Source organism: Sciurus vulgaris (genome assembly GCF_902686455.1).
Source record: "Sciurus vulgaris genome assembly, chromosome: 16".
Lineage (NCBI taxonomy): Eukaryota > Metazoa > Chordata > Mammalia > Rodentia > Sciuridae > Sciurus > Sciurus vulgaris.
In genome coordinates, this window is record NC_136477.1 from 5651653 (window position 1) to 5663735 (window position 12083).

Here is a 12083-nt window from a genome sequence, read left to right on the forward strand (position 1 = left end):
TTATTAAAACCTCAATGCCCACAGGCAGGGCAAAAGACCTGGCATACAGTTCTGAGACCCGGCAGGGATGTTCAGGAGGCAGGGGCCACATGGAAGAACTAGCTGTCACTCATGGGAGCAGGAAGCAGCCGATCCTTTGCACACCCAGAATTTCTCGTAATCATGTTTGGAGTCCTTCCAGCCGCTGCCTCTGACTTCTGCACAGTCCTGCCTCCGCAGTTGTTGGGTTGCCCTGGGATCCAGTGTTTTGTGAAGCTGCCAAGCCATCCATGTGCTGAGCCTGCACCCAGCCCCTCTCCACGAGCCATTTCTGCTCCAGGATGTGAAATGCTCTAGCATCTGCCCTGCATGCCTGTGGCAGATAAGCCGTGCTCTGCACACCCAGTGGCATGCCTGAGTCACTCCACCTTGGACACTGTCCCTCCTCGTCCCCCATGAGAGGAGTCCTCCTGACGAGGATGTGACTTTCACACACACCAACCAGCCTAGACTCCACACCCCCGCCCCCTCGCCTGGTGGGCTCTGGCACCCTGGGCCACTCTACACCTCCCCAGGGCCACATAGCGGGCATCTAGGGACAGCACTCACAGCCCAAGCCCATTGACATGACCCAAGCTAGCCACTCTTAAGCCAGCTTACTCTGCCTGACTTAGTCCTTCCGGGTACCCCACAGTAAAGGCTGTTGCCTGCAGCGCCCCTGAGTCCTGCCTGCTCCTGCCCTCCCCCAGGTGGCTCCATGGACTGAAGTTGGCTCCTTCTTTTGAGATCTGTGACTGTCGAGCTGTCCTTTCAATGGAATTGTCTCCTGTGCCACTGGTCTTGCTGTCCCTCAGATTTCCTAGTAACACTCTCCATTTTTAATCACCCATCCAGCTCCTCCTGCAGCTTTGGGGCTGGAATTCCACCCAGTGGCCATCAGTCTGCACAGGAGGGTGAAGACCTGCTTCCTCCACCGAGTGAGTGTCCCCACCTTTTAGGCCCAGGAGCCAGAGAGTGGGAACCCCAGGTGTCGCTCAAGCCAGAGCTCCAGGACATCACCCTGCTGGCTAGGCAGTGCCCTTCACCCAGGACCCACTTGAGCGACAGAGGAGAGACTTCCACCCAGTGCCAGGCGCCTTCCTTATTCAGGTCTGAGAGCCCCATCCAGGGGGAGCCTTTAATGTGGGAAGTCTGCTGCAGGAGGCTCTGGAGGGGAGCACGAGGGGAGGAGAGGAGGAGTCCGAGGGAGCTCTGGCACTCGTTTCCCAGCGAGCGTCTCCCCAGTCTCTTGGTAGGAAGTTCTGCTTGCAGTCTGGCCTCCAGCCTTCTAGCCTGTGAAGCCATGAGCCCCTTCACACAGGAGATCTGGGTCCTCCCACATCTGTGCGCTACGGGCGGATGTGTTTTGACTGCTCCCGGAATGTGCACGGCCGGCTCACCTCACCCCCACCTGCTACTGCTGTCAACCTGTCAGCCTGTCCCTGCTCATGATGGCTGGTCACGCACATCACCTCTTTTCAACTCTGCATTGAGTGATGGCCCATTGGTAGCTTGAAATCTGTCATGATGGGACATTTACATGCGGGAAATTGGCAGGTGTGACGCACAGGACCTCACTTCCGCCAGAGAGCAGGTCATCACCCTGGCCATCGCTCCACTGGGGGCACTCACATCCTTGGTTCTTCTCAAAGCCTTCACCTTGGCTCAGAACTTGTGCGTCCTTGTGAGCTGCTGGGACCCCCATCCATGCCCTTCTCCTCCCTTTCCTGTGGAGGAAGCAGCCCCTGGTCCAGAGAATCCTCTCTGACCAACAGGGTGGCCAGAGGCCAGATGCCTGCCCCCAGACCTGAATGGTCCCTCCACACACCTGCTCCTTGGCACTTTCAATGACGACTAGTTGGGCCCCCTCCTCCTGGCAGGCGGTGACAGAGTCATACCAGTTCCTCAGGGACTTGGAGAAGAAGTAACAGTTTCCTTGGAAGAACGTCCAGTCCCAGGGTCAGGGGCAGCACAGGTGGTCTGTTGGGGAAAAAGGTCGGGATGGACCCACGCTGGGGACCCATGTTCCCATGTCTGCCCAGCCTTCAACCCCTCGTGTGCAGGGCCCTCACGTGACCCTGCACCCGGGTGACTGCCCCTCCCCACTCCCTGGATCCCTCCCACCCAGGAGCACCCAGGAGTCCTGGTCCCATCTCCTCCAGCCTGGGAGAAGCAGGGGCTTCAGAGCTCAGGAGACTGGCCTGTGAGCACTGAGTCCACTGCCACTGTTAGGCTGTGTTCCCATTTCACAGATGAAGAAACTGAGGCTCAGAGAGGGCTGGTGACTCAAGCAACGTGTCGCCACACGGAGACCCTCTCAGGCTCTGGGGCAGTGTCTGGCCACTCACCGACTCCCGCCTTCAGCTGTGTCAGCTCCTGGTACACCTTCTGCTTGGACAGCTCCTGCTCCTGTTCCTGGGAGCCAGGCACCTTGGAGACTGTGTCAAGAGAACATAAGCTGCAATTGTTGAACACCTACTGTTTGCATTGCCTGCACTGGGCCCCTGGGGACATCATTTCTGAGAGCCAAGGTCTTCTTTAGTCCTGATTGATGGGGGGTGGGGCGGGAAGCAACGGCAGAGAAGGCTGAAGCACAAAGGTGAGTGGGGCCGGGACACCCTCCCCCGTCCCTGTCCCTGCATGGAAGGGGGCAGGGGTCCCCAGGGAAGTTGCCCTAGGACCCCAGCCCAGCTTCAACCCATGTCCACCCCAGACCTGGCCGCCCCAGTCTAGGGCCCAGATAAGGGATCCCCACCCTCAGGCTGCCCTGATCTTGGACATGGGTGGCCACCAGGGTGTCAGCTAAGAGCACGAGGCAGAGCAGCTGCAGTGCCTGGGGGGTGTGGCCCAGACACCCTAGGGAGAGAAGGACAGGGAGGTGTCCCAGCACCCAGGGCCCTGTCTCAGCCTGGCCCAGACACCCTAGGGAGAGGACAGGGAGGTGTCCCAGCACCCAGGGCCCTGTCTCAGCCTGGCCCAGACACCCTAGGGAGAGGTCAGGGAGGTGTCTCAGCACCCAGTGCCCCGTCTCGGCCTGGCTTGGGGGCACCTGGCCGCAACCTACTCCTCCCTGGGCGCAGGACTCCAGAGGATCAGCCTCTGTCTGCTGGAATGCAGGAGCAGACATCAGCCTGTGCACCTGGCTCAAGTCGGTCGAAATCCTGAGGCTTTTGCAGAGAACCTGGTGCCCCTGGCCATCAGCTCTTCTCTGAAGGGCAGGGCCTGGGCAGGCGCAGACCCCGGCTCTCCATCACACTCCCTCCCGGCTTCCAGAGACCCCGCCCAGCCTCACCCAGGGGGCCTAGTTGCTATGCCCTGGCTTCCTTGAAGCCACTCAGGGTCACTGCTGTCCTTCAGTGCCCAGGACTGCTGGGACCACGACCTTTATTCCCACCCATGCAACTCACTCCCTGAATCCACTTCCTATTTCAGGAAGAGAAACAGGGAACTGGGTAGGGGTGCAGGAAGAGGGTAGAGGAAGGGGACGGAGTTTGTGACACACCATGGCAGTGGCCTCATGTTCCAGGAATCTCAGGGAGCGGTTCCTCCACAGCAGAAGAGCTGGGCCTCTCGTGGTCAAGCCGTGGATGTTTGACACAAAACCAGTATCTTGTAAAGCTACATTCCATCCCTTCTCCACCCACGGCAGTGCAAACTAGACACCTCATCCTCCCTGAGACACACTCCCTCCGGCCCCAGGCTTCGCTGCCTTGGTTTGCAGATGTCCTCGCTTAGCGAGCTTTCTGCTGACCTGGGACCTGGTCTGAATTGGCACTGCTTCTGTGTTTTAATGCCTGCTCACACTGGGCTCTTTTCTAACTGCCTCGTGTACTCACTCGTTAAATCTCTCCAGCCTGTGACAGATACCTGACCTTTTCTCAGTGGTCACTTGAAGCATGTATCTGGCCCAAGATCACATAGCTGGTAAGTAGCAAAGCTGGAAATTGAAATCACAGAGTCTGTCTTCACAATGCACATTGTGAACCAAAGGGAATCACATAGTTTCAAGGAGGAATCAAAAGCATTCCTAGCAGTTTTATTCATAGTAGTGGGAATTTGGAAAAACCCAAGTGGTTACCAGTAGGTGAATGAATAAAAAATATTGATCTTTGATAGAGTGGAATGCTATGCACCAATGAAAAAAGCCAATTGCTGATGCATAAATCTCCCAGAAGAGAGGAGACATTCAGACACAAAGAACACATACAGTACAATTCCATTCAGTGTTTTTCCATTTTGAGTACAGGCAGAACTGGTCTTGAAAGGGGACACTAAAAGGGGGTTAGCTGTAAGGGACAGGTGGGGATTGACTAAGAGGGGGAAAAAATGGAGTCCTGAATGTGTTGGAAATGTTGTCTGCTTTGATGTGAGAGGAGACCGTGTGGATGCAGTAAAATTATCTTGAGGTACGTATTAAAGTCTTGTGTAGTGTATTGTAGGTGTTTTCTGTTTTGGCTCAAAAAACTGAAAATACATGCAAGCATTATCATGAAATAGAGGCATTTTTGCCTTTTTGCTTTTTATTATGATATCAACATTTTATTTGGGGCTGGATTTAGACTCAGGGTGATTTTGCAAAGACAGCACAGAGACGTCTCATGTTCCTCTCACCCGTCGCCCCGCGGGTTGACCTTCTCTGTGGTGAGAAGCCCCAGGAGCAGGAAACGCACCAGCGTTGATGATTTCTTGTCTATGACACACACACACAAACCTGCACACATTTTTCTGGGTGTCGCCGTCTTTTCCTGCTCCCAAGTCCCACCAGGACACCACCTTTCATTATTTCATTTAGGCTCTGCTTGGCGGGCACAGTTTTTCCTGGCGTTCATTTTTGGCAGCCTTGACCGTTTGGAAGGCCGCATCCGGTCCAATGTCTTTTCCGGCTAGATGGGGACGAAGACGCTTTTGGAGGGACGCCTCCCAGTGAGCGCCTTCTCGCCGCCCTCGGGCTGGGGACCGGGCCTCAGGGAGGCTTGTCACAGAGGAGGGAAGCCAGATGGCCCAGCTGAGTGGGGTCCGCGGCATACACACCTCATGATCACAGACGGCCTCTCGCCAAACGCGTGAAATTGAAGAAGTCTGTTCCTCAGTGACCTTAATAAGGTAGAGTTTAGAGGCTATGGTGAACTGACGCACACCAGCCAGGGAGGAGCAGAAACCCAGCCTGGTCCTCGGAGCACGGAGGATTTTCACCCAGGAAGCTTGAGGGCAGGAGCAGTGTGCGGGGACCCTCCTGGTTGGCTCGGGGGTTAAGGGAGCACGTAGGATGTAGCCTTGATATCAGGTCCTACACCACGGGGACACTTTGGTGCATGACAGAGATGTCGATTTCAGTGGTGACCAAGACTTTTAGGAAGTAGGAGTAATGCCCCCGTACAGGCATGTTGTGTGTCTAGGACCACATGCAACCAAAAGGATCACACACACACACACACACACCCCTCAGCTACAGAACCCTCAGAATACAGTTTTCCCAAGAGCCAAGCATCCCAGGGAGCGTTTCGCCAAGGCAGACCATTTCCAGGATATAAAGCAAGTCACACGTTTAAGAGCTCAGAACCTCGTGGAGGGTGTTTTCGGCTTGTAATGGAACCTAACTGGAAATAAGCAACGGAGACACGAGGAGACATTCTCTAACAGGTGTATGTTAAACAAGGCACTTCTGAATCGTCCACCACAAAGAATATTTCTCAAAGGCCAAAAAAAATATTTAGAACTGAGCGAAAATGAAAAGAACTATATCAAATGTGCGGGATGCAGCTAAAGCCATGTCCAGAGGGAAATGGATGTTACTAAATCCTGACCGTACCCAAGAGCTAAGGCGTGAAAGTCACAGCCTGTTATTAGCGTGGACGAAGCTCCTGCTCTAGGCCCTAACAAATGAAGGAAAGCCACAACAGTCACACAGGCTAAAGTTCCTCATCGCCACACTGGAACCAAACGGCCGTTCTTTCTTTCTGAGAAGTTGGAGGGATCGCTGCCAAATTTTCAAACAGGCTGCAGTAGCAATGAAAATGAAGCTCTGTCTGCCTTAATCCTTGCACCCAAAGGAAACCTAAAGTAAACACGTTATATCAACCAGTCACTCCTCTCTCGTTCTGGCCCCTGCCACATGAGGAGAGGGACTTGGAAATGGCCAACCTCCTTCCAGATTTGATTCTGCTTCTGCAGCCTTCCTCTCCTTATGCAACCCACTCCTGTGTCCTGGGTTGCACATCTGGCCCACGTCATGCTGTGAAACGTTACCCACCCTAGTCCAGAATTGATCACCAAGCCAACCGAGACCCACTAGCTGGTTGTGATCCTGCCTTCTGATAGAGGACAAAAATCACATCTTTAGTCTCTAGAAACTGAGAGTCTGGTCAACCCAAAAGGAGCACCAGGAAGGAAGCGAGAAGAGTAAGAGCAAAAGCAATGAAAGAGAACAGGAAAGCAACGGAGAAAGCCAAGAAACCCAGCTCCCGAAGGCTGGCTGGGTGATGGAGCAGAGCGGTGGGTTGTCCATGGAGGCCGGCTTGGGGGCCCCAGATTGCTTTCCCGCCAGGCAGTCCGCCAGCCCTGAAGGCAATCAGCAGGGAAGGACTCAGTCCCACCGGGCGGACCCTCCTTCAGGGGTGAGGAGCACAAGGGTGCCTCGGCTCTGGGGCTTCTGCTGGACTGACCCCCATGGGGGTCCCCACCACGGCCTCCTCAGGTTGGACCCAGGAAATTGACTCCATGACTCTCCGAAGCACACTTTGCTTACAGTAATGGTCCATCGTAAAGGATACAACTCAAAACCAGCCAAACAAAATGGCTGCACCTAAGAAGGAAAATCCAGAATCTTCTGTGATGCTTCCTTGTCCTCTCCGGGCCTCTGGGTGTCCACCAGCTTTGGAACCTATCCAATCTCCTTGTTCAGGAGGTTTCTACAGCTCAGTCAACCTGGAGAAAGTGTCAATCCTTCCACCAAGCAGAGGGTCCTTGTGACCAGTCCCGTACAGGGGGGCTATCTAGGGACCCCGCCCTAAGTCACCTGGTCAGTGTATCTTCAGGAGCAGAGAAAGGGGCTTGTGGTGAAAAACAAAAGACACCCCCATCATTCAGGGATCCAGACAATGATATATTTATTATGCTGCCAGGGGGAGAAGAAATGGGCAGAAGGACAGGTCCAGCAGAGATGTCCACTGGGACAGACCCTCTGGAGAGCTCTGGAGCCTGAGCGGGCTTTCCCAGCAAGGCCAGATTTTCCCCCTCCTTCCCATGTGTGAGCCGCACCAGGAAGGAGCCCAACTTTGGAGAAGGCGCTTCTCTAGGTGGGGAGGGGCTGACAGGGGACAGCCACCTCCAAGAGGACTCTCCACAGGGGGCTACATGTCCTTCCTTGAAAAGGGGACTTGGAGGCACATCTCAGGGTCCACCATTAGTTCCCCAGTCAGTTGAACAGGAGCAGGTGGGAGTGTCAGGGGAGCAGAAGTGTCTCCAAAGGGTCCTAGGAGTCCAGGTGACAGGGGGACTTGACTCAGGACCAGATTCTTGGCATACATGACAGAAAGGAAAATTTCTGCACAAGCCAGACAAGGCATAGACAGAGGTTTATTTGGGAAGGTGGACATGCATTCGGGGGATAGGAAGCTGCCTGGAGAGCTACACCTGAGCCCCTGAGCCAGGCCCGCTGTATTAAACTGCAGAGACTGGACACAACACAGCCTCAAAGCCAGGGAAGCCAGGGGATCCAGGAAGGACAGAAATGGCCCAGCAGCAGGGAAATGACAGAGAAGAGCCCGAGAGCTATTTTGAAGATCGATCTCAGTGCCCAGAGACGAGGAGATGCACCCGGCGTACACCTGGGTAAAGTTCTGCCACTGGCAGGGAGGCTGGGGCTGCAGGGGCTGAGGAGCCGCCTCACTTGTCAGAGCAGGACGCTGCAGGTCTTTTGCACACCCAGAATTTATGATAGTTACACTTAGAGTCATTCCAGCCGTCGCCTCTAAATTCTGCACAGTCCTCCTCCCCGGAACTGTTGGGTTCCCCTGGGTTCCAGTACTTCATGAATCTGCAAAGCCACGACCTGCTGAGCCTCTGCCCAGCGCCCTCTGTGAGCGGCGTCGGGCTGCTGGAAAGGGCGCGCTCTCTTGTCGGCCCTGCACACGACCCTAGCTCAGGATGCCCGGTGCGTGTCCTGCCCCTTGTCACCCCCCAGGCTTCGGAGGAGTCCCCTGCTCAGGGTGGGACCTTCGGACACAAACCAGCCAGCCCAGACACACAGCCCAGCGTCCTCGCTTAGCAGGCGCCGGCACCCTGGGCCACTCTACGCCTCCCCGGGCCACGTAGCAGGCATCTAGGGACAGTGCCCACAGCCCAGAGCCCCCTGAACCACCCAAGCCAGCCACTCCCCAGCCTGCTTCCCTGCCGCTCCTCCTCCTTCCCGGGAAGCAAGAAAGGCGCTTGCTCTCATTCTGCATCCTCTGCCTCCCGACCGGCCCTGCATCCTCCCAAGTGTCCCCATGTGTGATGGACACTCCCTCTCTTGGGACCTGGGAGTCCAGCAAGCTATCTTTTCCATGGAAATTGTCTCCTGTGCTTTTGCCTGAGTCCCGCCTCAGCTTTTCTATTAAGATGCAACCTTTTAAATTGCCCGCCAGCTGGGAGCTCTTCTGCAGCTCAGCTGGTGAAATTTCACGTGCCTGCCACACCCTTCCTGCATGTGCAGGTGAAGGCCACCCTCCTCTATGCAGTAAAAGTCGCAGACTTTTGAGCCTGGGGGCCAGGAAGTGGAGGGGAAACTCAAGTGTAGCTCAGCCAGTTTCAGAACCCGCCCCAGGGGGAGCTCCCCGCCCCCAGGACCTACCTGAGTGACAGAGGTGAGCCATCCAACCAGTGCCAGGTGCCTTCGTGTTTCAGGTCTGAGAGTCCCATCCAGGTATAGCCTTTGGTCTTAGAAGTCTGCTGCAGGAAGCTCTGGAGGGGGTGAGGAGGAGTCAGAAGGGAGTTCAGCCACCTTAGTCCAGGCAGTGTGTCTCCCCAATCTCGTAGCAGGAAGTCCTGCTTGCAGTCTGACCTTCAGACTTCTAGCAATGGGTAACAAACAAACATGAGCCTTGGGAACATGAGGTTAAGGGGATAATTTTGTCATCTGGTCTACTGTGCTGATCCCCATTTGCTCATTTGCTTTATTTGAAAAAACTGTTTACCTGCAGCCCTGCCTGGCTTAAGTCAATAGGCTATGTTACATTCCTCAGCAAACAACCTGTTATCTGCAGGAGAAATGCAGGCCCCATGTTCTTTCCTGCTGATGAGAACATAGGTTACCCTGAAAGGGGACTCCTGTGACCTTTTCATAGACTAGAGTCCAGAACTCAGGGAGATAGTGTAGTTAGAAGCAAAGCCCCCTAACACAAAATCTGTAAGAGCAAGATCCAATTAGAACAGGTCAGTGTGGACCAAAGTGACCCAGAGCTGCCTGGGAATTTAGCATGTCATTACTATTATGATGATAATAGTAAACTCTCCCTTTTATGGGGAGAGACCATGTGCAGTGGGAGCTTGGAAGTCTGATAGAACCCTGCTGTCAATAGTCAAGGGGTGGACCCAGGTGGGACTCTGGAAACGTCCCTGGGACCCCCAGTAAAACAAGAGGTCCTCTCAGAGAGGAACCATTCTCTTCCCTGAGAGTGTCCCTTTTCCCTTTCCCTGTCCCTTCTAGTAAACTCTTGCCTGTTACTGTGTGTGACACATTTCAAACCTTTCCATGTGATCACAAGAACTGGTAAGAGGATATATCTGGTCACTTTGGCTGCATGGGTGGCCTGGCTCTGCAACAAGCACACTAGGTCACAAGCTCCTCTGTGTGCTCAGGAAGTCTGAGTCTCTCCCACATCTGCACACCACGGGCAGATGCATCCTGACTTGCACACTGAGTGTGCTCATCTGCCTCAGCATATGTGGTTTGTGTGTTCTGAGCTTGTCCATTTGACTACTCTGCCTGGGCATAATGTGCTGGGGCAGATTGTACCTTTCACGACTGCTGAGCATGCCCATCGCATGAACATTGGCTCGTTGGAAGCTTGAAATCAGCCGTGATGGAAATATTTACACCAGGGAAATCGGCAAACATGACTGCTAAGAAAGTTTCCCCACCGGACAGAGTTGTTAAGCCTGGTGTTGCACCTATGGGGATCACTTAAATTTTAAGTGCGTTCACCCTTGATCAGACTTTGTACATTCCCTGCAAGCTGCTTGGGACTGTCCCCCAATCCATGCCCTTCTCCTCCCTTTCCTGTGGAGGAAGCAGCCCCTGGTCTAGAGAACCCTGTCTGACCACCGTCTCCTCCCAGGTGGCCAGTGGCCAGATGCCTGTCCCAGACCAGGATGGTCCCTCCACACACCTGCTCCTCGGCACTTTCGATGACGACTAGTTGGGCCCCCTCCTCCTGGCAGGCGGTGACAGAGTCGTGCCAGTTCCTCAGGGACTTGGAGAAGAAGTAACAGTTTCCTTGGAAGAACGTCCAGTCCCAGGGGCAGGGGCGGCACAGGCGGTCTGTTGGGGGAGAAGGTTGGCTGGACCCATGCTGGGGGACCATGTTCCCGTGTCTGCCCAGCCTTCGACCCTCGTGTGCAGGGCCCTCACGTCACCCTGCACCCAGGTGACTGCCCCTCCCCACTCCCTGAGTCCCTCCCACCCAGGAGCACCCAGGAGTCCTGAGCCCATCTCCTCCAGCCTGGGAGAACAGGGATTCAGAGCTCTGGACGGAGCCAGAGACTGACTTCGTTGGCTGCCTACTGTGCTCGTGGTCCCCTGTGAACAGCAGATGCCACTGTCACTGGTACACTGTGTTCCCAAACATAGCCCAGGAAACAGGTTCAGAGAGGACCAAGGACTCCAGCAAAGCCCACGGCGCCGGCCTCTGAGGCCCTGGGAGAGGCAGCGTCTGTCCTCACCGACTCCCGCCTTCAGCTGGGTCAGCTCCTGGTACACCTTCTCCTGCTTGGACAGCTGCTGCTCCTGTTCCTGGGAGCCGGGCACCTTGGAGACTGTGAAAGAATTAAACTGAGTATTAAACTCTTAATGTTGGCCATTGCCTACACCAGGCCCCCCGGAACATTGTTTATGAGCGAGAAAAGCTTGTTTAATCCCATTTAAAGATACAGGTAACCCGACACACAGAGCAGGCTGAACCACCAGGGCAGGGAAGCCAGGACCCTCCCACCCTGCTCCCTCCCATGCCCTGTGAGAAGCCCAAGGGGTAGCCGAGGGCCTCATCCTGGTTTTCAGCCACACCTCCCTCCAGACCTGGTGGCTCCAGTCAGAGGGCCAGACCATCGACCCCGCCCTCCTGCCTCCCTGACCTTGGACAAGGACAGCGACCAGGAGGCCAGCCAAGACCACGAGGCAGAGCAGCTTCAGCACCAGGGGGACGTGCCCGTGGCCCAGACACCCTGAGGAGAGAGGATGGGGTCAGAGCATGCTGGGGCCTCTCTCAGCCTGGCTCAGGGGTACTCAAGCCAAAACCCCTCCTCCTTGGGCACAGGATTCCAGACCCTCCACCACCCCAGAACCCAGGAGCCCCAGGTCCCAGCCCTCATCTCCCCAGAACCCAGGACTCCAGGGCCCCAGAAACCAAGAGCCCAGACCCCTAACCTCCATCTCTGCAGGACCCAGGTGTCCAAAGTCCCAATCTCTACCTCCCCAGGACTCAAGCTTCTGGAAGGAGATGTCCACTCCTCCTCAGCCTCTGTTCCTGTTCTGCCCAAAAAACTATTGAGTTCAGAAACCAGAGTCTAGAGCCTTTTACAGAAGACCTGGAGCCGCTGGTTATCAGCTCTTCCTCGTCTGAGTGGGCAGAGCGTCCATCAGAGCCTGGGCAGGCACAGACCCGGCTGGCCCCTCATGCCCCCTCCCGGCTCCCAGAGTCCCAGCCCAGCCTCACCCAGGGGGCCCAGCTGCTGCACCCTCGCTTCCTTGAAGTCATTCATGGTCACTGCTGTCCCTCAGTGCCCAGAACCACTGGGACCACAGCTTTTATTCCCACCCCCGTAACTCACTCCCTGAATCTACCCTAAGTCAGGAAGAGAAACAGGGAACT

The 12083-nt window shown here is 55.4% G+C and overlaps 1 protein-coding gene and 1 pseudogene across 3 annotated transcripts in view; both read right to left on the bottom strand.

Annotated features, from left to right (window-relative positions):
* Window positions 1–600: 600 nt before the first annotated feature.
* On the bottom strand, window positions 601–6776 carry LOC306646493 (CD209 antigen-like protein C; annotated as a pseudogene). Its single transcript, XR_013766911.1, has 5 exons — window positions 6764–6776; window positions 2774–2874; window positions 2367–2493; window positions 1847–1998; window positions 601–1185 (listed from the first exon to the last, which is right to left on the bottom strand). The product of XR_013766911.1 is annotated as a CD209 antigen-like protein C (transcript).
* Window positions 6777–7278: 502 nt separating this feature from the next.
* The window catches only part of CD209 (CD209 molecule), a 34606-nt gene continuing 29801 nt past the window's right edge, over window positions 7279–12083 (bottom strand). Inside the window, exons 1-6 of one of the 2 annotated variants that reach the window (XM_079114927.1) lie at window positions 11928–12059; window positions 11347–11436; window positions 10939–11031; window positions 10386–10537; window positions 8849–8958; window positions 7279–8053 (exon numbers count right to left, since the gene is read on the bottom strand). In XM_079114927.1, coding sequence (XP_078971053.1) covers window positions 7903–8053; window positions 8849–8958; window positions 10386–10537; window positions 10939–11031; window positions 11347–11436; window positions 11928–11973 — 642 coding nt within the window. In that variant the 5' untranslated portion in view covers window positions 11974–12059 and the 3' untranslated portion in view covers window positions 7279–7902. Of the gene's footprint in view, window positions 8054–8848; window positions 8959–10385; window positions 10538–10938; window positions 11032–11346; window positions 11437–11927; window positions 12060–12083 lie in introns of those variants that run through there. The other variant, XM_079114928.1, reaches the window with a different exon arrangement.